Source organism: Halichoerus grypus, chromosome 2, assembly GCF_964656455.1.
Source record: "Halichoerus grypus chromosome 2, mHalGry1.hap1.1, whole genome shotgun sequence".
In the NCBI taxonomy this organism is placed as follows: Eukaryota; Metazoa; Chordata; class Mammalia; order Carnivora; family Phocidae; genus Halichoerus; species Halichoerus grypus.
The window spans coordinates 80,446,167-80,470,863 of record NC_135713.1 but is presented as its reverse complement, the minus strand read 5'-3'; the positions used below and the strand labels follow the sequence as shown (position 1 = coordinate 80,470,863).

At 39.2% G+C, this 24,697-nt stretch overlaps 1 protein-coding gene across 6 annotated transcripts in view; it reads right to left on the bottom strand.

Moving 5' to 3' along the window:
• Positions 1-24,697, bottom strand: part of KIAA0825 (KIAA0825 ortholog) — a 399,405-nt gene that overhangs the window by 230,626 nt on the left and 144,082 nt on the right. For all 6 annotated transcript variants that reach the window (XM_036094057.2, XM_078067063.1, XM_078067062.1 and 3 more), the window contains one exon: positions 12,052-12,191. In XM_036094057.2, coding sequence (XP_035949950.2) covers positions 12,052-12,191 — 140 coding nt within the window. The remainder of the gene's footprint in view (positions 1-12,051; positions 12,192-24,697) is intronic.

Genomic DNA, 24,697 nt, shown 5'->3' with positions numbered 1-24,697 from the left:
CCTAGAAACCAGGTGAAAACCAATACCTTTGTGAGGCACTCATGCACAAACCTTGGTTTTCCTTAGACTGTGAATTTCTTATACTACAGGAATTTTCCTCTGTGTTCTTTTTCATTCTCCTATCTCCCATTCCTTTCAAGAAGATTCAGCTAGATTTCTATTATTTTTGCCTCTTCTTTTTAAGTTAGTCCCTTCCCTTTTCCTCCACATGCAGGTCTAGCCCTTTCCTTTTCCTTTCTCTCTGCCTTCTGGACCAGACACTTGTTTATTTGATGTAAAATCCTCCAGGTGTGTCTAGAATCTTCAGTCATGAAAGACATAAAAATCAATGAGTTGTAGATCTCCGTAAAGTATCCATTGTTCAGACAAATGTCATCCACTTGGCCTCACCTCACTCAATCAATAATGTTACCCAAGAGGTATTTTCCCATCAGATCTACAACTAACCCAGGCCTGCACTCCCTTATTGTTCTCCCCTTTAATATGAGTCACACTCCTGTCCTTCTCGACACTTCAAGCTAAGGAAGGAGAGGGGACTCTTCTCAGTGGTGAGCTTGGGGCCCACCGGACCGCAGGGAGTTGCATTCCCTGGCCTGCTCTCCCCTCTGTTAAGTCTATTAGGGCTGGTTCTGCTATTGCAAGGGAGTCCCGGGGCTTTCAGCTCTGTTGGTGGTTTTGGGAGGTGGTAAGGGGGCAGGTAGGGCAGTTGGAGGGCCAGAAGGATCAACTTAACCCTGGAGATCAGTGTAGGCAAGCCATATTTAAAGCCATATTTTCTGACCCAGGTTTTACCAATAATAAAGCTGCTATTTTGAATTCCATCTGCTTCTCCTTTATCTATAAAATGTCTTATACATTCTATAAACAAATATAAGATTTGAAAACAGACTGCCTTTTCAGTAACACTGAAGGGCCTTTTCACGGCAGACATGATGGAGAAGTGAACTTGTTAGGGCTTCAAAGGAAGGGTGGGTATCAGGCGAGCAGCTCTACCACCAACCCACCAGGAGACTGTGTTTATTGCTACCAAAGATTTACACATACATGGTACACTAGCACTTTGCTTTCCAAGACTGCTTAATTTTTACTTTCTATAAAAATGCTGTTAATGACAAGTTCCTGCTGAGTCACTAAAATGGATTTGGCAGCAATGTTGTTGAAGAGAGTGCCATGAGCTGAGGGATGCTGAATTAACCAGGCTCTAACGAGCATCCCTAACCAAAGGGAGGAAGCTGAAAGACTCACTTTAGACATAGGTATTAGAGAGAAAGTGCAGGAATAGAAAATGGAGCATATAAAACCAGGACTCAAAACCTGTCCGATAAATTAATACCCAAGAAACGGGGTGGAGTATCATATGAAAATTGCTTTAAAGAAGCACTAAATTTGAATGTCACATCCTAGTTCACTATGAAAATTAACAAAAACAAAATTGAAACCTGACTTGAAAATTAGCTTGGAGTCTGTTGTATAAAAGGTAAAAATAGATATAAAGACCTGCCATTTATTTACAAGTTTTCGATTAAACATGGCTTGATTATTACTTTTCCCCCCTCAAACTGTCCTTATTTTGGCAAAATTTTAAATTTTAAAGAAGTCTCATGAAATGGGTCTTAAACTACAAAGACAAAAAAAAATCATTATTTTTCAGACATCTTCTTTCCCAACTTTTTCCTGGGAATTATCTTCTTGCGTTATGTTCTAAAATGCTCCTATACAAACTAAAGCTTTTCTGACTTATTCTATGCTGTTTTCCTCAGTACCCAAGTAAATTAAACATCAGATTTCTACCTCTTTTGAATTCTGTCTGTTTAAAAATTATTTTGGGGATGCCTGGGTGGCTCAGTCGGTTAAGTGTCTGTCTTCGGCTCAGGTCATGATCCCAGGGTCCTGGGGTCGAATCCTGCATCATCAGGCTCCTTGCTCAGTGGGGAGCCTGCTTCTCCCTCTGCCTGCCGTTCCCCCTGCTTGTGCTCTTGCTCTCTCTCTCTGACAAATAAATTAAATCTTAGAAAAATTATCTTGCAATATCTACAAATTTGTAAATGTAGATAGGGAAACTCTGCGAAACAGTTTTGTCTGTATCTACTTGTATCTACTAGGGTTCTTCTCTATGCTTTTCATAAGGTAAGATTTTCTCCAAAGTGCATTTCATGGGATCTTAATGGCTATTAGTGCATATGTTCTAGAAGTGCTGGCTTCAACAATATTAAACACTTTGGTTTTCTGCAGGATTTCTCAGAGCCTTTAATTATTCATGAACCCTGTGCCTCTCTAAGAAGGGATTTTAGTATATAGTGTTTTTTAAGCATTTTTGACCATGAAACCCTTTTTAGTATTACATCTAGCAGGACTACTATTCTATAAAACTGAATCTAGAAATCCTGGCACTAATGTTTACAAATAGACTCTTAAATTAACTTCAAGCCCTTTAGGTTTACGAATGAAAGTGAGCAGTTCCAGTGAAAAAGGAAGCAAGGTAGAAGTACAAACGGTTACTCTCCATTAGGAGACTGCCAATTTGAAAAGAAATCCTGTCACCAAAATTGGATTTAATTTTAATTCAACTGAATCATTTTGGAGCAAAGAAGGATTCTGCTTTACCAGTAGACACTGGCAAGGATAACAAAGCACAGCCAAAAGAGGTCTCCAAAAACTGATTCTTAACCCACAGATTTATACCAAGTTCTAACTATCTTATGAGAATTCAGGTTTTCTGATAGAGTGACAGCCAAAATCCATCTCCTTCTAACTCATTCCCAAGTATTTCTACTTGCTGACTTGGACAGCCTTTTTTTTTCTTCTTACATGAATACTTAAAATATCTGCCGATAGCTCTCCTGCCTCCTCTAGTCTTTTCTTCTCAAACTTATACATATCCGGTTTATTTAAGTAAGGTATGGCCTGGTTCACGTCTTACCTTTTCACTCTTAAATGGGCAATCTCCCTTTAAACAAGTTGCACCAAGAAAAGACCGTGATACTTTGGGCAGGATCTGATGACCACTAAGCATAGGTGGACTAATTGGTCCAAACTCTGTAGGTGGCAGCCCTAGATAGTAAGAGATAAGCTTTGAGCTCCATCTGTGCTCCCCAATACACAAGGTCTCTAGATGTCCATATATTGTCAAACCGAGTTAAAGCTATTTCAAGGGGAAATTCCTTCTGTAGGCAGATACCAAGCCTATCTAGACTGTGGAAATGTCTATCTACCCAGACCTTGGGAAAGAAGTTAAAAGTGCCATGTTAAGGCTATATGCAGGTCTCCTCTCCAAACGACTACAATGCAGAGAAGTGATAAAGCCACCATGGGAGCCTGGGTGCTGCACAATATTCTAGAACAAGGGTTGGCAAGCTCAGGGAGCAAATCCAGACTGATGCCTGTTTTTCTACAGCCCAAAAACTAAGAATGGTTTTTACATTTTTAAATGGCTGAAAAAAAATCAGAAGCAGGATATCCTTTGTGACACACAAAATTATGTGCAATTCAAATTTCAGTGTGCATAAATAAAACTTCATTGGAATACAGCTGATGGGATTCAGACATGCTACTCCCGAATACGGTACCTTGACATACTGAATATTTTAAGCTGAAGGAGTTTGAGAAAACAGCAGAAGCAGGAAGGTCGGGGCGCCTGGGTGGCTCAGTCGGTTAAGTGGCTGCCTTCGGCTCAGGTCATGATCCCAGGTCCTGGGATCAAGCCCCACGTCAGGCTCCCTGCTCCCTACTTGTGCTCTCTCTCTATCTCTCTGTCAAATAAATAAATAAAATCTTTAAAAAAAAAAAAAAAAAAAGAAGCAGGAAGGTCACTTTGACCTTCCCCCTGCTTTTCGCTCCTGAAACGGTTCATAAAATCCTCATGTGAGAGGTGCCCTCTCTATACCAGGAAGATAGGAGCATCCTTATCTCCCAAGTCAAAAGGACACTAAGAAGGATCCTAACAAGGAGGCCTTGCTAAGCTTCCCCCAACTTACTACACTTACTTCACACTCTTTGACCTATCATGTTTCTCCATGACTGTCCATTCTTCATTAAACAAACCTGGCATAAAAATACTCCAGTCAAACTGTTTCTTTGGGTCTTCATGTCCTTATGAAGGCTCCTGTTTCATGTAAAACTTGTATTAAATAAATTTGTATGCTTTTTCTCCTGTTAATGTGTCTTTGTCAGTTAAATTTTCAAACACAATCAGGAACCCTAAGACGGCTGACGAAAACCTTTTCCTCCCCCACACAGCCACGCTCATTCGCTTAGGATGGCCTGTGGCCTTCTGTATGCCCCAGGGGTAGAGTTTGGTAGTTGTGACAGAGATGCCACAGTCTACGAAGCCTAAAATATTTACTATCTGGCCCTCTGTAAAAAAGTTTGCTGGCTCCTATTCCAGAATACTGGAAGAAAGTGTACATATATTCCAAATATCTAATACTAACAAACATCCTCCATCTACTCCCAAATAGCCTGTAAGTAAAGTCGGGGTCTACTCTTCAGAGACAGCCTCTATCACCCAATCTGTCAATCTTTCCTCAGCCACTCTGTTTTAGAAAAGTACTCTATGGTACTTATTAGCAGCTGAACTTACTAATTTTTTCTACTTCTTTACTTTATAAGGTCTGTCCTCTCCAATTTTCCCCAGCAATTAATTCCCCCAAATACAAAGGCAATATGGCATGTCACGCTTACCATTGTATTCTCCAGCTGAGAACAGTGCCTCATACCTAGTTGAGGCCCATTAAATATTAGTCAAATAGAGAACATATTTATAAAACCAAGTAACCAAACATTTTCAGAAATTAATTCAGAAGAATATTGTTTCTTATTTCTAAGAATGAATACCTTCACAAAGTCTCATGTTTTTATTTTAGAATTCATTTAAAGACAATAGTTAATACTGTCACAAAATAATGGCCCTTCTTTCTTCTAACGAGGACCTCTTAAACATCAAGTGGGCAATTTATTCAATTTCTCTGTATCTAAGTTTTGTCATTTATAAAATGGTCCTAATAATCCAAGGGTCATAAATGAAATAATACTTTAAATTGCTTTGAGTTGTTGGGGAAAAAGATGCTACATAAATTCATGATAAGAGTATCATTTGTAATATAATACCCAATCATTTTGCACGCTAACACTAGAAGCACATTAACGACTAAAGAAGACACATGTTCCTGTAGTTATATTAGACATTTTCTAGGTGTCATCAAGAGATAGAACATAAAATATTTCAGCCACTGTCAAGCCAGATTAGATTTGATTCTATGTAGGAGAAGCATTACAGCAAAATTCATGCGACCAGTCTCCCAAGCTCTGTGGGAAGGTTCTCAAGGAGTGTTATAATATTTAGGACCTGGGAATATTTATTTGGCCCAGTTCTCATCTTCACACCCTAGCATCTTGACAGCTGCTTGGGCAATACCTTCTCAGACACACAGGTGTCAAAGCAGAAGCCCCACTTCCTAAGAGGCACTTAAATATATGCTTAGACAGAGGGGAGAGTTACTGACAAGCAGAGGGAGAGACCACTGCATTGGGGCCACAGGAGGAGTGATCGGAGAAGAAAAATACATCAGGTATATTCTGCCAGGCATTCAGTATAAAAGAAGGAAAGAATCTAATACAAATTAAGTATCTACTAAGTGCCAAACAATGGTACTTCATATATATTTACTTTCCTAAGCCTCAAGATGAACCCATAAGGTTGTATTAGTATTCCATTTAAAAATGAATGATACAGAATTGTTTCATGGAAATTTAACTGGCTTCCATTCGTTCATTCAATCAGTGCTTTGGAAGCATGTTCTATGTGCTTAGTATCAATCTGAAGTGTGGGGAATTAGGCCAAGCCCCGGGTATACAATGGTGACCCGTCCCTGCCCTTCTGGAACTTGTAGCAGCTGAGATGGACATTAAATACACAGTTATGTCCATTAACCATACACTTAAAACTGTGACAAGTGTTACAAAAGGAATTACGGTAGGACCTTATGGAATGACCAAAGATGACTTCCTAGGAAGTAATATTTGAGCTAAAAGATGATTAGCAGCTGCCAGGAAAATGAAGAGGAAAGAGATTCTAGGCACAAAACACCACAACATTTCAAAGGTTCTGCAGCAGAAAAGAACCTGGCATATGGGCCAAGTGAAAGGTTGTTGGTGTGAAGAGCAGCAGCCTCTTTCCTCAAGACACTTCTGCAGGGACTTTGCTGTTATAAATATACAAACCTAGGATGCACAACCTAGACCAGAAGATGCATGCTAAGCTGGAGGAGAGCAGGACACAGTATGCTGGACACATCAGCCACAGTCAGAGCACAGTGGGCATTGCTCGTGTCCCAAGGATAGGGTGCTTACCCGGTAAGTAGTGGGAAGCCACTAAAGGGATTTAGCAGGGGAGTGACAGAATCAGATCTGTATTTGAGTAAGATCATCCTTTCTGATTGCTGTGAACTTCCTGGTAAAATGGTTTGTAAATATTCTTAAGTAAATTCTGTCTCTTTAAAAGCCAGGGATACATCAGAAAGACAAGCCACCTAGTCAAATTATTTTGCCCTCTGTAGCAACAGATACCTTTTTGGATAGCCTTGTACTCAAAATGTGGTCCAGGGGTCAGCAGCAGTAGGAGCGGCGTCACATGGGAGCTTGTGAGAAATGCAGAGTCTCAGGCCCCATCCCAAGACCTACTGAATCAGAATCTGCAGGTTGTTTTTTTTTTTTTAAGATTTTATTTATTCATTTGACAGAGAGAGAGAGAGAGAGAGCACAAGTAGGGGGAGCTGCAGGCAGAGGGAGAAGCAGGCTCCCCGCTGAGCAGGGAGCCCAATTGCAGGCTCCATCCCAGGATCCTGGGATCATGAGCTGAAGGCAGATGCTTAACCAACTGAGCCACCCGGGGAACCCCAGAATCTGCAGTCTTAAGCTCCCCAGGTGACGTGTTTGCATGTTAAAGTCAAGAAGCTTTGCTTTACATAACACCCTACAAGCACCCCACACTCAAGGAGACTCAGCAGACCCTAGGTGGTAACTGTTTCTGGGACTGTAAGAGTTCTATGGAGCCCATCGATATTCTAAGCTAGTCAGTCCATTGTCATTCTAGGACAGGATCCTTGGTTTGAAAAGACTGGGACAAAAACACACAAATAAGGTTCTACTGTTCCTAATACGAGTAGGGAACAAATCCAGTGAAGAAAAAAAAGATTGAACAAGTCAGAGTGCAGATGTCATCACTAGCAAAAGCAGCTTAGGACATCAATGTTAGGTACACTAAGGGTACCAAGAGGGAGCATATTTTTACTTTTGGTCATCTCCTTCAAGACAGTTACAAAAGAACACTTTGGTCATACTTACCAAGTAAAACAAAACACACACACATACACACACACAGTATATAACAAAACACCAAGTTTCTGCCATAACAACCCTCTCGTTATCCAAAAAATCAGGAAAATATTAACTGTAAAATAAGAGAGTTTGAATGGATTCATTCATTTTAAGCCAACCATCCCTCTTCAGTGGTAGCAGCTCTTTTTCTAGAATTTTGTGTAGGTCTGCTTCTTGATTATCTTCAAGCACTTTGTTACAAAGTTGAAAAGTGCAAACAGTACTATCAAAATTATGGACTGTACAGGTTCCTGGCAACTCCGGGAAACTTCCTCTGGTTCTGCCTAGATGCCGTGTGCTGTGGTGGTGGGGGAACACAGCCTCTGGAAGCCAGCTGTCTGGATCAAATCCTGCTTTGCCAATCACATGTCGCTTGGATATGTGACTTAATTTCTCTGTGTCTCAGTTTCTTCACCTCTAAAATGGAGATGAAAATTGTTCCTACCACACAGAGTTGTTATGAGGATTCAGTGAATAAACACATTTAAAGCACTCAGAAACGATGTCTGGAACATATTAAATATTATGTATTTGCTTGCTTCTTGTTGTTATATTACAAGTGAAAATCACCAGAAGCCAAGAAGTTTCACTGGGAATCATTCTTGGGGCAACAGGCAAAGGAAAGAATGTTAGTCACACTTCATTCAAGTGTCACTAACAGGAAAAGGCCACCTGCTAACAAATGGGGAATTGCCAAATATTCGTTCCTTTGATGCCGCAAGTAAGAAACTGCTTTGGCCATGTGGTCTTAGTGAAGTAATTACCCAAACCATCACCCTAGGTTTTTAAAGTCAATAATCCAAAATAGTATCTTAAAACTTTAAAATCTTCTGTAAACCTCTGTAATTGACAGTTTTTTCCCTCAAATTTAAGATGGCCTTTCTTAAAACTAAAACCAACAAACATTATCTTCTAATGCCAACTGAACTGTACCCAAAGAATGTCAGAAACCACCCCCACGTGAAATCAGTTTATTTTCATCAAGTTTTAGCAATGTAATCACTCCCTCAAAATGCTACATATTTTTATATAGGAGGAATTATTATCCATAGCAAAAACATGATTTCACTTCTTAGAAGTTTGCAGCCTATGAAGCATATATTATAAATTAAAATTTTACCATTCCTTTATTAAATTTTGCTATTTTCCACCCTCAGTGAGGTTGCATCTCATACAACAAGACAATCATTTCCATATATGATCTGCTGATTTAAAAAAAAAATAAAGAGAAATTCTGATAAATCATTTTCATAGAGCAAAACCAAAAGCTATAGACGTAAAAGAGATAAACTGCATGTGTTCTAACCTTTATAATATATGATTGTTTATCAAAAAATTTTGTACCTAACAGAATTTAATAATTGCTCATTAGACAAGGAGAACTTTGTTTTTTAAAATATTTATAATGAAAATACGTACTAAAAATCTATTTTTTTTCCTGAGCCAATTTAACAGAGTTAAGTTTTATCAATGAGACCAAAAAGACCCTATTTATAAAGGAAAACTCTCCCAAAAAACTTGATAGTTATGTTGCTTGAAACATCTAATTCAGCATATCTTATTTCAAAATTTTCCTTTTCTAAATTACCAAATGGTTCTGAAATTAGAAGTCTCTGAGACTTCTAATCAAATGAAATGAAAAGCTCCACAAAAAATATTACAATTTATTTTTTATTAGGTTCAGTTAGCCAGCATATAGTACATCATAAGACAAATTTATTTTTTATACATAACAATTTCCATCTTAGTCTAGTTAATAAGATTCCTTAAGTATATTGTTTCTAACTTAAAGTGACAAGACTTCTACTGGAGCTTAATAAGTCAATCAACTGATTAGTAAATTCTGTCACTTCATTCTTACGGACTACGTATTTGCAGTCGCTAACAAAATTCCCTACAAGACAATACCAGAACAGCTATGTAACCCTAATGGTCAAACACCTAATGGCCTTTGAAAAATTATAGATATTTGAGCAGGTTGGGCAAATACCCTTCCGCACTCCATTAAGAACCACCACTGTAGGTAACACAATATAGGTAACCTTTGATTACTAAAGTTTCTCAAAAACCACATTATGTTATACATACTAGAAGGTGGATGTAATATTTTGGGTAAGTAAATGTGGAATACATTTGTAAGAAAACATGGTTAGATATTCATAACTACAATTGCTATGTGTAGTGGCTATTATCAGCATAGTTGAAAGGTTTGGACGCAATTGATTTTCCAGGCTGCTCTACATAACTCCATCAATAGGAGACCATTTCTCTGCTGCGATCATGCCCTTGAGTTTTACTGATATTAGAGTAACTCTGCAGCCATGTCAGATACTGTCCATGTTAGCCCCTTGCCTGAAAGCCCAGATTATGAAGTTTAAGGGAAGCTTAGTATTTGCTATGCTAACTGATCATTGATTGTCCAATCACTAGACTTTTTCTATAAAGCACTGCACTAGCTTGAAGAGGAATATAAAAATTTGGGATTGGCCTAATTACCTAACTAGAGAGGCCTGTTAAATACATGTGAATTGGGATGTTATGGTTGATTCAACCTGAGAGTGGGCAGATTATAGTTCTTCCAGACACCTCTAGCCACCCCATGATTTAATTTGTATGAGTATTTGTATAGGAAGGGCAGGGGACAGAAAGCTCTGGCTGGGTTCAGAATCTAGGTTTAACCACCATTTATCAGCTCTGTGTCCCTAGGCAAGTGAGATTATCTTAAACTCTAATGTTATTATTTTTAACAGGAGAAAAACAATAATAAATACTTTATTAGGTTATAAGAATCAATTGTGGGGGTGCCTAGGTGGCTCAGTCGGTTGAGCATCCTACTCTTGATTTCGGCTCAGGTCATGATCTCAGGGCTGTGAGATCGAGCCCCGGGAGGGACTCCGCACTGTGCGTGGAGCCTGCATGAGAGTCTCTCTCTCCCTCGGCCCCTCCTCCCCCTGCTTGTGTGCACAGGTGCATGCATGCGTGTTCTCTCAAAATTAATAAATTTTTTTAAAAAAGAAAAAAAAAATCAAATGTGAAGTGCTTAGCACAGCACCTGACACCTAATAAGCAAACAATAAAAGTTGGCTACTTAAGGAAGTAGGTTCCCTAGTGCCAGTTTTTCTCTTTAGGAGAGTGGCCTTACAGTCTGAAGTTAAAGAAAATGCTTTCAGGTCAACTTTGTGAGATTTGAGGCCCAAACACTACTGTGTGGGGGCTAAAGGAATAAAGTCAGATTGAGGGTTTGGGAGAGGAGTCATCTCTGAACTTCTGCTTGGAACACAGCGAGACGAGGAGTTGTAGTGACCTTTGGTGCCACAAGATTGTATGAATTTGAGAGCACCTGGGAAGAAGCAATATCCTCACAAGGGGCTCAGCTGGTGACGCGAGAGGAGAATATGAGGCACTGGTTGTGAGCAGATCTGAGAAACCAAAGATTTCCAGAAATGATGGAAGCCATCTGGACAGGGGAATGTTATGAGCGTCATTTGTACACTGACAGGCTGATAAGGGCCTGGTGACATTTGCCTCATTTATATGCAAATATAATAATAGTATAAGGCAGCATATAATAAGGGCAAATAAGCAGCCAAGGTAATGAACACTGTGAAGTTCAGGGGAGGAAGAGATCAGTGTGAACTAGAGCATTCAAAGACCTGGAACATCAACCAGTCCTTGGATACTGGTGGAAACTGGGTTGTCTACGGAGGGTCTTTCAAGTAGGAAAAATGGCTGAGCCAAGGTATGGAAGGGAACACATGCACAGGACGTTGGAGACAATGGCTGAAATGAGTGTGCATGTGTGTGTGTGTCTATGTGTGCGCATGCAAGCAAATGGGGGGGGTAGGTAAGAAAACTAGTTGAGGGTCACATTTGAATGGCAGAAGGATGGGAATTTGGTCCTGCAGTGGACAGAGAGCTAGAAAAAAAAAAAAAGATTGTGAGGCGGGAAACCTACAGTGAAGCTACTGATTGATAAAGTTAATCTGGCCTCCCATGTGGTATAGAAAAGGAGAAATGTGTAGGGGTGTGTGAAAATGGTTAGAAAACTCTTCATAGATATATCAGGAGAGCAGTGGAATATAATTAGATTGGCATAACTTTAACTTACCGTTTTCTAAAATAGCACTTACAGGGAAAAAAAGAAAGTCTAATTAAGAGAAGTGTGGTCTTCTATTACTCTTCAGTTTCCATTCATACTTTTCCCATGATTACTTCTCCATGCCCCAGTGGATATGGCTGTAAGCCACAGCTTGCTTGTTTATAAATTAAGTAAGCCCTCTTCATGATCCACTGAAATTTCTAGTGTAGTTCTAATGGAATCTCTCTCTCATAGATCTGGTTGAGACTTCCATTTTGGACATATAACTATGTTTGTATAATTTTCTTAGGCATTTCAAACCCCAGGTATTAATATATTTCTAGGTAATGATAGTTATGATGGACTAGCACCACATACAACATATTATTTTTCCTCATTCGGAGGTCCTGAAAAAGAATCTTTTCAGTAGGTGTATAAACTGATTCAGTATTTTGTTTGTTGCTAACCCCACTGATGGTTGATACGATGCAGTTGGCTTACATCCCTCTGCCAATGTTCAAGTAGGAAAAAAAAAATTTCATTCAATGTGAGCAATGACTAGGTTTTTTGAGGACATTCACATAACTACAAATACTTACTTGAGCTCTTCAGCAAGATTCTCAGTAAAAGACCATCGTCATGCAGTAGGGTTTCCAGAAGCAGGTTCCAATTACAACCTGGCTGGGATAAGAGCAGTTTCAATTGACCCTCGGCTGTCAGTCGTCCAGATGATGGAGCCCTTTCAAAATGTAAGATAAAGATAGAGTAATGAAGTTAATTTATCTATGAAATTAATAGCCTTAAAGTACAGATGTAATGCTAACTCCTTTAAATGTCAATTCCTCCCAGATTACTCTGAAAATGCTTTCATGCTTGCTTACTTTAGGGTTGCTCTGGGAAGGAATTACATTTAATCTCAACTAGCTAAAAGCAAATTAACGTTTGGTAGCCTGCCAAATTTAAAACTGATACAAAATAACCATGCCTATATTTCACAAGACTATGTATGGTTTTATTTCATGGAGCAAATTAAAATTATTTACGCATTTATTTTAAATGCATTTATTTGTTCATTCACCAAATACATGAGTGCCTACTATGTACTATTAACTCTTTTCATTATTCATGGGAAGAAAGTTACAGTGGGTTTTGACAACTTTGTAATTTGCCATGTACTGTGATTGCTGATAAAACTAAAGGAATTCAAAGCTTCTGTCAAGGGTCAACCATAATCTAATTATTTAATACATAAAGCCTTAAATCAACATGCAATTATCAGAACCACTCTCACAGTCACACTGCTACCTACTTGGGTAATCATTTCATCAAAGAGAAATAATTCCAAGGCAAATAAGCTTCTACTTAGGAAATGATCATCAGTGTTGAGTAGAAAATCAAAATCAGGTCTCCACATTACTACGTTAATTTACCAATGAATTGGCAAGAGATAAGGAAGTAAAAGTAGAAACTGAAAACTGATAACATTATTCACTTTTTCCTTTTAAGATCTCAAAGTTTAGATTGGCTAAAGATCACAACATCCGAAATGGGCTTACAACCACCACAACAGAAAAGGCAGGAAATGATGGAACTCAATCTGGTTGCGACCATAAGGGTTGTGGGAATAGGGTGGCGGTGGGAAGGAATGATGTGACTCAACTGGAAAGGTGTGAATGAGAACACCATATGCTTAGGAGAGGAAAGAAGCAGAACAAAGGGTATCGCTGAGAGAGATGATTTGCAGCAAAATTTCCAGATGACATTTACTGAGTGGTGAACCATCCAGTTACCAGCATAGTCTAGCCAGTGGGTTTTCAAAGTTTGGGCCCTAGACCAGCAGCATCAGCATCACTTGAGAACTTGTTAAAAATGCAAATTCCCAGGCCTCATCCCAGAAATCTGTGTGTGTGTGTGTGTGTGTGTGTGTTTCAGAAATAAAGCCCCCTCTAGGAGAATCTGATGCCCATTCAGGTGTGAGAACCACCGTTATGGGCAGTGCTTTCTGGAGCATGGGCAGTAGGGACAGACCTAGTTGGTATCATTTCTCCTCCCACTATGCCTTTGTGCCCAGACAGGCCCACCTTGGCTGCCACCCATGCAATGAACTCCCCACAACCCTTTACTTATCTTAATCCTATCCATCCTTCAAACTGCAGCAAAAATATCACTTTCTCTCTGTAGTCTTCACTAAAAATTTCTCTGCATAGGAGTCTCTCTCACTCTGAATTAAAGCACTTTCGGCAATTATACAAATTTTAGCACTTTATTATTTCATCAATTAAAGCTTTATCTGTCCACTCAGAGTCAGGCCTTGTCAGGATGCTTGTTTTATATCCCAAAGCTCCTCCTGGTAAACTAAGCACATTTAAGGGCTCTGTAAATGTTAGCTGATTGACTCATATAATCACAGATGGGTAGGGAAACTCTTTAAGAAAAAAAAAAGAGGATACTTTGTCAAAAGGCTGATTTAAGCAAAAGTGAGAGGATCTGAAGATATAAAATGAAATTTCAAAGCACCTCCCCTTGGTTTGGCTTGGCTTGGCATTTGGTACATCTCACAACATTATGATGCTCGAAACCCTTCAGCCTCACGTGAACTTTGGACCAACTCAAACTTCCCAAGTGAGACTCTGACAGCATAACTGAAAACAGAAAAACTCCTGGCTAATCGGTGGGTCAGTGTGAGTGAGGCCAACCCCTGCCCTGGGTGGGTGGTGAAAAGAGAAGCAACGAGTTAAACTTAACTCTCATGGCAGAGGAATCAAGTCCGTCGGTTGAAGAGTTCTGAATGACTTTGGGCGCTCCCAGATTGGTCTGGCTCTTGCAGAAGTTCCAAACACAGTACCACACGAAGACTCCAGTAGGTGAGCCCTTTGGACTGAAACACTGAGGCAGATCTGCACAACGGCTGTCCCTAATCCCATCCTAAACCCCACGTGCTGACTTCTAGAAACTTGCTTGGGGTTCAATAGATGAAAAGCAGCTAGTTGGTAGTAAGTTATATATTAAAAGCAACTTAACTTTTAAACATTTCCTACCTATATATTTTGCTTGAGTTGAGTGCTGATTTAGGGGTACATTTAGTAAACTGAAAGATCCAGGTTGGTGGGGTGTAGAAAAGAAGGGAGAGGGTTGTTGAGAGACAATCTGAAGAAGGAGACAGGAACCAGATCATGCGGGCCTCATTAGCCAAAGTGGGGATTTGGGGCCAGTTGAAGAGTTTAAGGGAGACGAGTTTCCTGATCTGGCTACAGTGTGGAGAGTGGATTGGAGGGGGTGAGTGTATTTGCTCAGCCCTTTAGACATGTAATAAAACAAAATAAACTGAAGGTCATTTCATACTACTGCATCTGAATACCTGGTTATAAATAAAACCTCTCATTTACCAGATGGGAAGCTGTTTGTTGAAACGTACCTCAATTCTTGGATCTTTCAACTTATCACAGATTTTGAAATGTACAGTAGAATGACTCACTATGAGGAAAAATAAAATATTACAAACATTCCTCAATCACTAAGCTCCGAGTAATAAATGCATTGAGGAGTCTGTGTCAGGCATATGGAGAAGCATATGTTCCCTCATCCTTTGAGCTGGTGGAGCTGTGAAAGTGAGATTAGCCTCACAAAAAAATGACAGAAAGGGAAATTTTATACATATATATATTTTATATATATGTTTCAAATATGTACATGTTGAATTCCACTATAATACAAAAAAGAGAACAAAAATTTATAAATCCACTGGAACTCATAAAGCTTGTATAGGGAAACAGAATGAATTTATGGCTGGGTTTTATTAGGCTTATACTCTAATAAGTGCTACATTTCTGGGGCATGAATTAGCCTAAAGAATTTTTCAAGTCCTGGGAGTAAGGAGTGATATAATAATAGAGCTCAATCATTACTGGTTATGAAACTAACAAATTATTTTTATAGAATCGTCATGCAAAATCTGAGCTGTATTTGGGTGTGTTTACTTTATGGAAACTCATCAGGTAGTTCACTTGTAATTACTGCAATTTTTTAGTATGAAATCATACTGCAGTAGAAAGTTAAAAAAAAAAAAAAAATCTTAGCTCTATCAGTATACACCGGCCTGACTTCCAATAATGGCTATGCATGAGGCGCAGGGCAAGAGAAGAATCTGTAATAGGTTCAGGCTGCACGACCATGGGATTTACTGATCCCACCGTATTTGTTTCATGCAGATGCTGTCAGACTAGAAAAACACTGGAATGGACTCTAAAATGTACAGCTTGGGGATAATACCCAACAATGTTTAGGAACTGTTCTTCAGGATTTGATATTTACTTTGAACCAATAGCCATTACATAGTACTATGTCCCTAACAGATACACTACACAAGGCTTGGTGTCAAGAGTGAAAGTACCAAGGGGCCCCTCTCACCAGCGCTCCTGATGATCCACTTGGGGAATGTGTGTTTTCTATTCCCATAACTCCCCATAGGTCGTGTAGGAGTAGAGGTCCTGGTTTCCATGGTGGGGTGAGTTGGGAGTATGCACACCTCTACCAGGGTACCATCAAGAATTCCACTAAACTTGTAATGTTACACCTGCCATCTGGTCATTTGTGGATTCCAATGCCAGCAGTCTAGCAGGCAAAGAAAGAAGTTACTATACTGGCAAGAGTAATGAACCCTAATTACCATTGAGGAATTGGGAGTTGCTACTGCATAAGGGGAGCAGGGAAGAGTATGTCTGTGACTCAAGGGATTCACCAGGGCATCTCTTGATGCCATCATGAATGTTAATAACCACAAACAGGCTAGAGAAGTAACAACATTCTGATAAGGGAAGGTAGTCAGGGGTTCAACTCCTCAAGGACAAACGTCTCAGTGACTCAACTGGGCAAGCAACATAAATCAGCAGATGTGATGGTCAAGGGTGAGGAGAAGTTGGAATAAGTGGTAGAGGGATGTAATGATGATTATCACTTGCAGACTCAGGAATAATTGCAGTAGGGGATACTCTAGCTTGTCCCACAAACTCTATTGCAATAATACTTTTTTTAAAGAGACGTTTTGACCAGGCATCACCTTGAAGAAGCAATGACAAGACTCAGAGAACTTAACATGGGTAATGAGGGGATTTCAATAGTGTCAGGGGTACACCGAAGCAGTTGCTGTCCATGTCCCCACATCCTCTTGCCCTCAACCACTCAGTTGACGTGGCTTGCATTTCTCTGCCTTTCTGGCCAGACAAGTCAGAAGTACCAGTGAATGCACAGCCCCGGAGCAGCCTTAAACCAATGAATGATGGAAATTGCCATGTAAATACCTCAGCATCCTTGCTCCCTTGGTGGGATAACTCTCATATACATGCCTCCCACACAGGCTCCAAGAATTTCCCTGGAAGGTTTAAGTTCTGGTTATTCCCTCAGTAGTTGGCTTCATTACATGAACCTTGATTCGCTGTCTTTCTTTGTTTCACATACCCACTCCCCTTCCAGTGTTCCCTCCACTTAGAAAATAAACTACTGTCACTTAAATCTTTGTCTGAGGGTCTGCTTCTTGGGGAGATCTAAAATAAGACATGCATACAGACACTTCATATTCATCTCAATCTTTGTTTCAGGAATACTGAGAAACTAGTCAATGGTCATTTAGCTAATAAATATGGCTACTGGACTTTGAATCCAGGTCTTTCTGACCTTAAAACCCATGTTTATTCCTCTACTCCATGTTGCTTTCCATTCAACCTGGTTGATATTTGGTAGGTAAGTTGTATTTTCCAGCACTGAGTATGTTTGGCTCTGTTCAACCTCCTGATTGAGGATACCATCTTTTTGACCCAAAATCAAGTTTGTGGTCTAAGGCTGATTCCCAAATTGGAGCCATGTTATTCAAGGGATCTAGGGACTGATTTCAACCAGATGGTTCCTGTCATGGATTACAGAGCCAAATTTATACCAGAGACCGTAAGTTACATGATTCAGAGAACAAAGGCAAGGGCACGACTAAAGAGAAACTTAGAGTAAAAGCCTTAAAGTGAGAAGACGAAAGCAGAGGAGAAGCCCCACGTTGCTGTACTACTCTGGGCTTTCCAAAACTGATCCTTCATAATCTTCCTAGGAAAATTAGTAAATACAAATATTTAAAGCAATTTTGTCATCTTTCTCTAGGAAAATAACTTTAAAACTTTTGAGGGGGGGAAGCAACCCCAAATATTTTTCTGCATCACATTAACCAAGAGTGTGCAGATTATATGTAGTTATAGCACTAAAAATGTTTGCACATGTTTTATCTTGATAATGGGTATAAGCCAACTGTCTATGATCTATATAATTAAAGGTGATTAAATAAACAGAAATCAGACAAGGTTCACCTGTACACTTGCATACAGGATTTGCCTTGATTTTTAATATCTCTGTCCACCAGGGTAGATTGATATTCTTAAAGGATCTCTTTTTTTTTTTTTTTTTAGAGTTGGTTGTATCTACACTTTCTGGTGTACAACTTAGAGGGTAGGTGTTCAAACTATGGGGAGCAGTGTTATTTCCTAATTTTAGCAAAATTAAACTTTTTACATCGGATGACCTCATTTCCCCCAAATCACCCAAAGATATTGGTACCCAAACTCATAGCACCAGCTCCACACTTTAATGTTACACAGGTCAGCATATCCTATTTCTAAAAATATATAAAATCTAATTTCAATTTTTAAAATAATATTACGTATCAACCATCACTTTTGGACTCCCCCAGAAGTGCTAATCTAGCACCTGAGTCACTGAGGCACTGGACTCAGTGATCATCCAGCCATTCCTTTTGAGGAGCAGGAGTTAGCTCTCTGCAGCCTTTAACTATTATTGGTCCCTGTCTACCAGATAATAAATACCTGTTACAGAGAGATCAAGAAAGGTCTCCCCTGGCATCATGTTTCAGATAAGTGAGACTCAATGGGAAAGTGGTTCAATATTCTATCCACTTTATCACACTTATGGGAAGTCCTTTAAATATGTCTGGGTAACTGATAAAATCTGCCACTTTCTGAAACATATAGCTCTTTACTAACACAGCAGTACTGAATGACTGTTTAGTGAGTACTTATGTGATGAGGCACTTTAGCTCATTTAATTAATCCTCAAGAAGGGGGGGGAAATCAGAGGGGGAGATGAACCATGAGAGACTATGGACTCTGAGAAACAAACTGAGGGTTCTAGAGGGGATAGGGGTGGGAGAATGGGTTAGCCTGGTGATGGGTATTAAGGAGGGCATGTATTGAATGGAGCACTGGGTGTTATATGCAAACAATGAATCATGGAACACTACATCAAAAACTAATGATGTAATGTATAGTGATTAACATAACATAATAAAAAAAAAAAACTTAATCCTCATGACTCCGGTAGGAGAGTATCTCAAAAGTTAAGGAAGGAAGATGTTTCAAGATGGAAGAAGTAAAGAATAGTACGGCAAACTGTGTGCAAGTAGATCGGTAAGATTGTATTGTATATTTGTTTCAACTTTTTCACCAAAATATAAACTATTTCATAAACAGGGAAACAGAAGCTCATGTAGAGTAATTAACTTTCCAAGATCGCAAAACTACACAAGCCTACAAATCATGGTCTGTCTAATGTGGAAACCCATAGTTTTCTGTTATCTCATTGCTGGCTCCAATATTACATTCTTTTTTATATAATACCTTTAAACCATAATAGAAAAGGGACAATATGAATAAATATCTAGTTATATCAAGTACCTAGCTCATCTGACATTTTAACTTCTTTTAATAACTGATCCACAGACATGTGACTTTCTAAAAATCTTTTTTTTTAAAAGATTTTATTTATTTATTTTAGAGGGAGAGATAGAGAGCCAGTGAGCAAGCAGGGGGAGGGGCAGAGGGGCAGGAAGAGGGAGAGAATCTCAAGCAGACTCCATGCTGAGCATGGAGCCAGACGTTGGGGCTTAATCTCACCACCCTGAGATCATGACCTCAGCTGAAACCAAGAGTCGGATGCTTAACCAACTGAGTCACCCAGGCGCCCCTCTAAAAATCTTCTAAATGATCCAGCTGCTTGTCCACCCACACTCTGGAACAACCACTTAAGAACTTTGGTGTTACAAGGCTCTCATTTCTTCTCCCCTGACTGTTGCCTCTGTGTCAAAGCTTAGCACCTCATCAGAGTACAAGATCGCTAAGCTCTTCTCCTCAGTCCTGTAGAACAGCCTGTCAGCAGCAGCGGAGAGACCAAAACCTTTTTCATCCTCCTCCCCAGAGGTTTTATCCTAAGGATACCAGAAGCCCCCTCCTCAACAAGACCATGCTTCCTCTGCCTGAGCTTTACCATTCAGATCAAATGTTTGAAAAGAGCTAAATGGGGCGCCTGGGTGGCTCAGTTGGTTAAGCAACTGCCTTCGGCTCAGGTCATGATCCCAGGTTCCTGGGATCGAGTCCCACATCGGGCTCCCGGCTCAGCGGGGAGCCTGCTTCTCCCTCTGACCCTCTCCCCTCTCATGCTGTTTCTCTCCCGCTCACTCTCTAATAAATAAATAAATTAATTAATAAAAAAAAAAGAAAAGAGCTAAATGTACCATTTAACATAGCAATATCTGAAACAATATTACAATAGCACATGTGTTCCTTCATCCACTCATTCATTCAACTACTATTTTTTTGACTGACTTCTATGTGCTAGGCCATGAATACACAGCAGTGAGCAAAAACAGTCACTGTTATTACAGAATTTAGTGGAGAATACATATATAGTTTAAATGACCATACAAATAAAGATTAAATTACAACCATAAAAACTCACTGAAGGAAAAGCAAAAGATGCTATTAGAAGATGCGGTAAGAAGTGAACTGATAAAAAGCTTCTCTACAGAAGTCACACTGGAGCTGAGACATGAGGAGAAGCTGGCATTATTAACTAGGTGAAAGAGAATGAAAACATTTCAGGGAAAGGGAAAAAGCATGTGCAAAAATCCTGTGGCAGAAAGGAGCATGGCACAGCAAGGAACTATAAAGAGGCTGTGTATGCAGAGCAGAATCACAAGATAGTGTGGTATCAGAACAGGTTGCAGAGGTCTTAGGTCTTATAGGATGCTCAACGTTTTGTTTGTATTTCAGGACAAAGGAGAATTCACGGAAGGCTTTTAAGCCATAAATGTGAAATGATAAAATTTAGTTTTGAAAATAGATTTGGGCTTGAGAAATTTCTGGTTGCATTTCAGAAAACATTGGGAATGGGAGCCAACATACATACGGGAAGAAAACTAAGAGGTCATTACAGCACTAGAGGAGAAAGATGATTATTTGGACTAAGGTGAAGGCGGTGCAATGGATAGCAAATTGTAGGGGTTAAAGTTAATGAGATTTAGCAATGGACTGGATATGGTAGGCGAGAAAGAGGGAGATGTTCGGGCTGCCTCCTGTGTCTCTGGCTTGTACAACTGCATGGAGGTGCCATTAGCCAAACTAGGGAATAACAGAAGAGGATCAGTTTGGAGGGGAATATCCTAAGTCCTTTTGGTCATGCTGAGTTTGAGGTGTCTTTGTGATCTCCAGGTGTAAACCTCAGGAAGGCATTCATGTATGGTTGGCAACCACGGATATATGGGTCTGTAGTCCCAGGAGAGGTAAAAATTAGAGATTCTAATTTGGGGACACATAGGGAGTACATAAAGCCATAGGCATGTTTCACTTCACCTGTAAAAGTTCTGTGATAGAACACTAAATGCGTTCAATATTTAATGGCCAGGTCTAAGGAGATGAACCGGCAAAGGAGACAGAGAAACAGCAACAGAACAGGAAGAAGATTGGGACAATATGTCAGGAGGGAATCGGGAGTGTGTCTCAAGATGGAGGAAGTGGACAATGGTATTATATGCTGTTGTCAAGTAGGTCACTAAGATTGTATTGCTTAACAATATGTAACTGTTTGAGGAAAGGGGCTTTGTCTCCAACTTCATTGCCTACCTCTTTCCTCACTACTAACACCTAGCACAGTGCCTTGCTTAGAGAAAAAAAAAATTTAAATGCATTTATAGAAAAAATGAATAAACATCTCTTGGTGAACTAGATAAAAGGAAAGACTCACATAGCATATATAATGTAAAGGTAGCTTAATATATTTAGGGAGGGAAAATGTATATATCTAAAACAGGATTACATTGAGTAAAACTAAATAGAAACAAAAGCAGAGTAGAAAGAAATATCTACAGCTCAGAATGGACTGGCCACGAATCAAAACATCATGTTGTCATCATAAAAGAAAATGAGCAGTGTAAAATAAATGGGCTATTTACTCACACTGATTATGCTACTTGGTTTCAGTGTGCAGTTATGACCTACTTAGCAAAGGAAGACCGGAAAAATATTACAAAATATTTAAAGAACCACAAGAAGATGAAAGTTTGGAAAATAATAAAAAAACATTATAATGCAACAGTATAATTGACTAAGATAGTATTCTTCCTTGAACATTTATATGAAAGCACAGTATGGTGTCATAGTATTAACCTTGAGATTAATATATCCTCCACATGCCTTCGTTTAATCTAGTATGAAACTGATTACCCTTTCTAAATCAACTCACATTGTTAGCCTATACCAATGCTGGGGATAATGAATACAGTACCTTTTACTTACTGCTTTGAAAATACATTTATTTTCCCTAAAGCAAACTCTTCTAAACTCTATTCCAGGGGTTCTAGAAGAACATGAAAAATTCTATTTTTACCAATTTATATACTTCATAGGCTTTTGCTAGTAATCCTACAGACAAATTTATGGGTCATACAACTGTGTATACTGTAACTCTTAAGTCTTAATTTCATGTCTTCTTCCTTGCTCTGTTTCTTCCTTGTCATCTACTTTTAATTCATTACCATAATATATTTAATACTTGTTAAAGGCCACATTAAATCCTTTCTAAAACAATGCATAGGTGCAAATAAATACGCAAGTAGGTGAATAAATTACTAAGATCCTTCATAATATTAGATATTTCAGTCATCTCTCCTCTCAACCTCACCTTTTCCAAAAAAGAAAAGCTTTATATATTTTTAGTTTGTCATTATCCAACCCATGTATTTCTCTGAACAGTTCATTTTAGTTGCTAAAGTGAAGAATGGAGTTTTGAAGGATAATTTAAGGGTGACAAACACACAGAAATGGCAGATATATGTGAGGAAAATGGATGGAGAGGTGGAGATTTTTAAGGTCACATGATAGTGGACCAGGAATTCACACTGCAATGTTTCACAAATGCAAATCAATACCTTGAGTTATCTGAAATTACTTTTATTACTACCCTGGGTTCCTCTGACTCTACCACTGTTCTGAGAGTGTTAGATCTTAAGTCACATGGATCATGTCTTTCTTAGCATATTCTATGGACCTGTCAGAGAATAATTATCAGAAAGTACTGCCCTCAGAGTAGGGGAGCTCATCCTGTGCCTTGCATGAGAATTTAGAAAAGCAAAGAAGAGAACCAAAGGTTTTCTGGGAGAGAAAACTTCATAAATAAAGGTCTGATGCTGAGAATAAACAATAATAAAAGTGAAATGTATGGAGTAACTGTGTCTTAAGAGATAAGAAAGGAGACTAACAACTGGAGTAGAGAAGGCTGTTGAGTACTCCAGGTAATAAGCCAACCAGTGTGGGCCACACAGAAGCTACAACAGATTCTTGAGCAGAAGAGTGATATAATGAAAACAGTATTTGAAACACGTGACAAATGGACTAGGGTTGTTGTAATAGGCTGGAGAGAAAGGATGGTTCTAAGAGAACTGTCAAGAAAGAATCAACTGAACATGATAAGACAGTAGGGATAGGCAAAGCAGAGCTCAATGTAGAAACTATCATCAAGATTCTACCCTGGAAGTCTCTAAGAATGATGACACTCCTAATACAAAAGACACTATGCATGGGGGACAAGGGAAGAGCGGAAGGAAAGATCAGTTGAGGACATCAGAGTGGATTTCCAGTAATAACAGTAGGTCGTTCGAAAACATGAGCAGCTGGACATACAATGTGGGGGTAAAGGTAAGTGCTCAGAATTGGAGATGCAAAGCTAGAAATATCTGTCTCGAGATTAGAGGATAAGCCACGTGAATAAAAGAGCAATAAAAATGGGGTTTCTTTTTGCTTTTAAAAAACTTTTATCTTAATACAGGTGGCCCCGACTTAACGATGGTTCTACTTATGATTTTTCAGCTTTATGATGGTGTGAAAGTGATATGCATTCAGTAGAAACTGCACCTCAAATTTTGAGATTTTGACCTTTTCCCAGGCTACGATATGCTGTCCGATACTCTCACGATGCCAGGTGGGGGCAGCGAGCCGCAGCTCCGGCAGCCCTGCGATCACGAGGATAAACAACCCAAACCCTTACAACCACTCTGTACCCATACAGCCATTGTTATTCACTTTCAGTACAGTACAGTAATCAAGATATTACACGAGATATGCAGCACTTAATTATAAAGTAAGTTTTGTGTTACATGGTTTTGCCCAACTGTAGGCTAATGTGAGTGTTTGGAGTATGTTTAAGGTAAGTGAGGCTAATAAGCTATGTATGGTAGGTTAGGTGCTTTAAATGCAAAAATTTTCGACTTAACAATATTTCAACTTATGATGATTTTATCAGGACGCAACCCCATTGCAAGTCCAGAAAGATCCGTAAAATTAAATTGTTTTCATTATATGAAATTCAGAAAATATGGAAATTGATACATAAAAAAATTAAAATTGCTTGCAATCCTTCCATACAAAGATAAAAACAATAAGCTCCCCAGCATATATATCCTCTCAATTTTGTTTTTCTGGACATACTTTTTTAATGCTCTATGTAAAGCAGTATAGCGTAGTTCAACACTTTCAATTGTGTCCCACTTTCCAAAAACTGTTCATCCCCTAGGAAACAGGGGTCTCACATCCAGCAAGCTTGAGGAATCCATATACCAGATCCCTCCCTTGGAGATATACACTATAGATTAGTACGTAAGTACTAATACATTAGCACATAAAAAGAGACTTTACATAATAAATAACTGATCATCCTAGATTTTTTATGCACACCTGTTAATATCACTCTGAACATCTGCTCTCCCCTTGACAGGTGAAGGTGTAGTTGTCAAGGGCGAGAACTTTGGAAGCACACAAGCCTAGCTTCAGAGTCTGCCTCCCAGCATAGTCCTCTTCAGAAAGTTGCCACCTACACATCACTTTACTCTCGATGAAAGAAGCACAGGAATAGGTGCCCCACAGACTG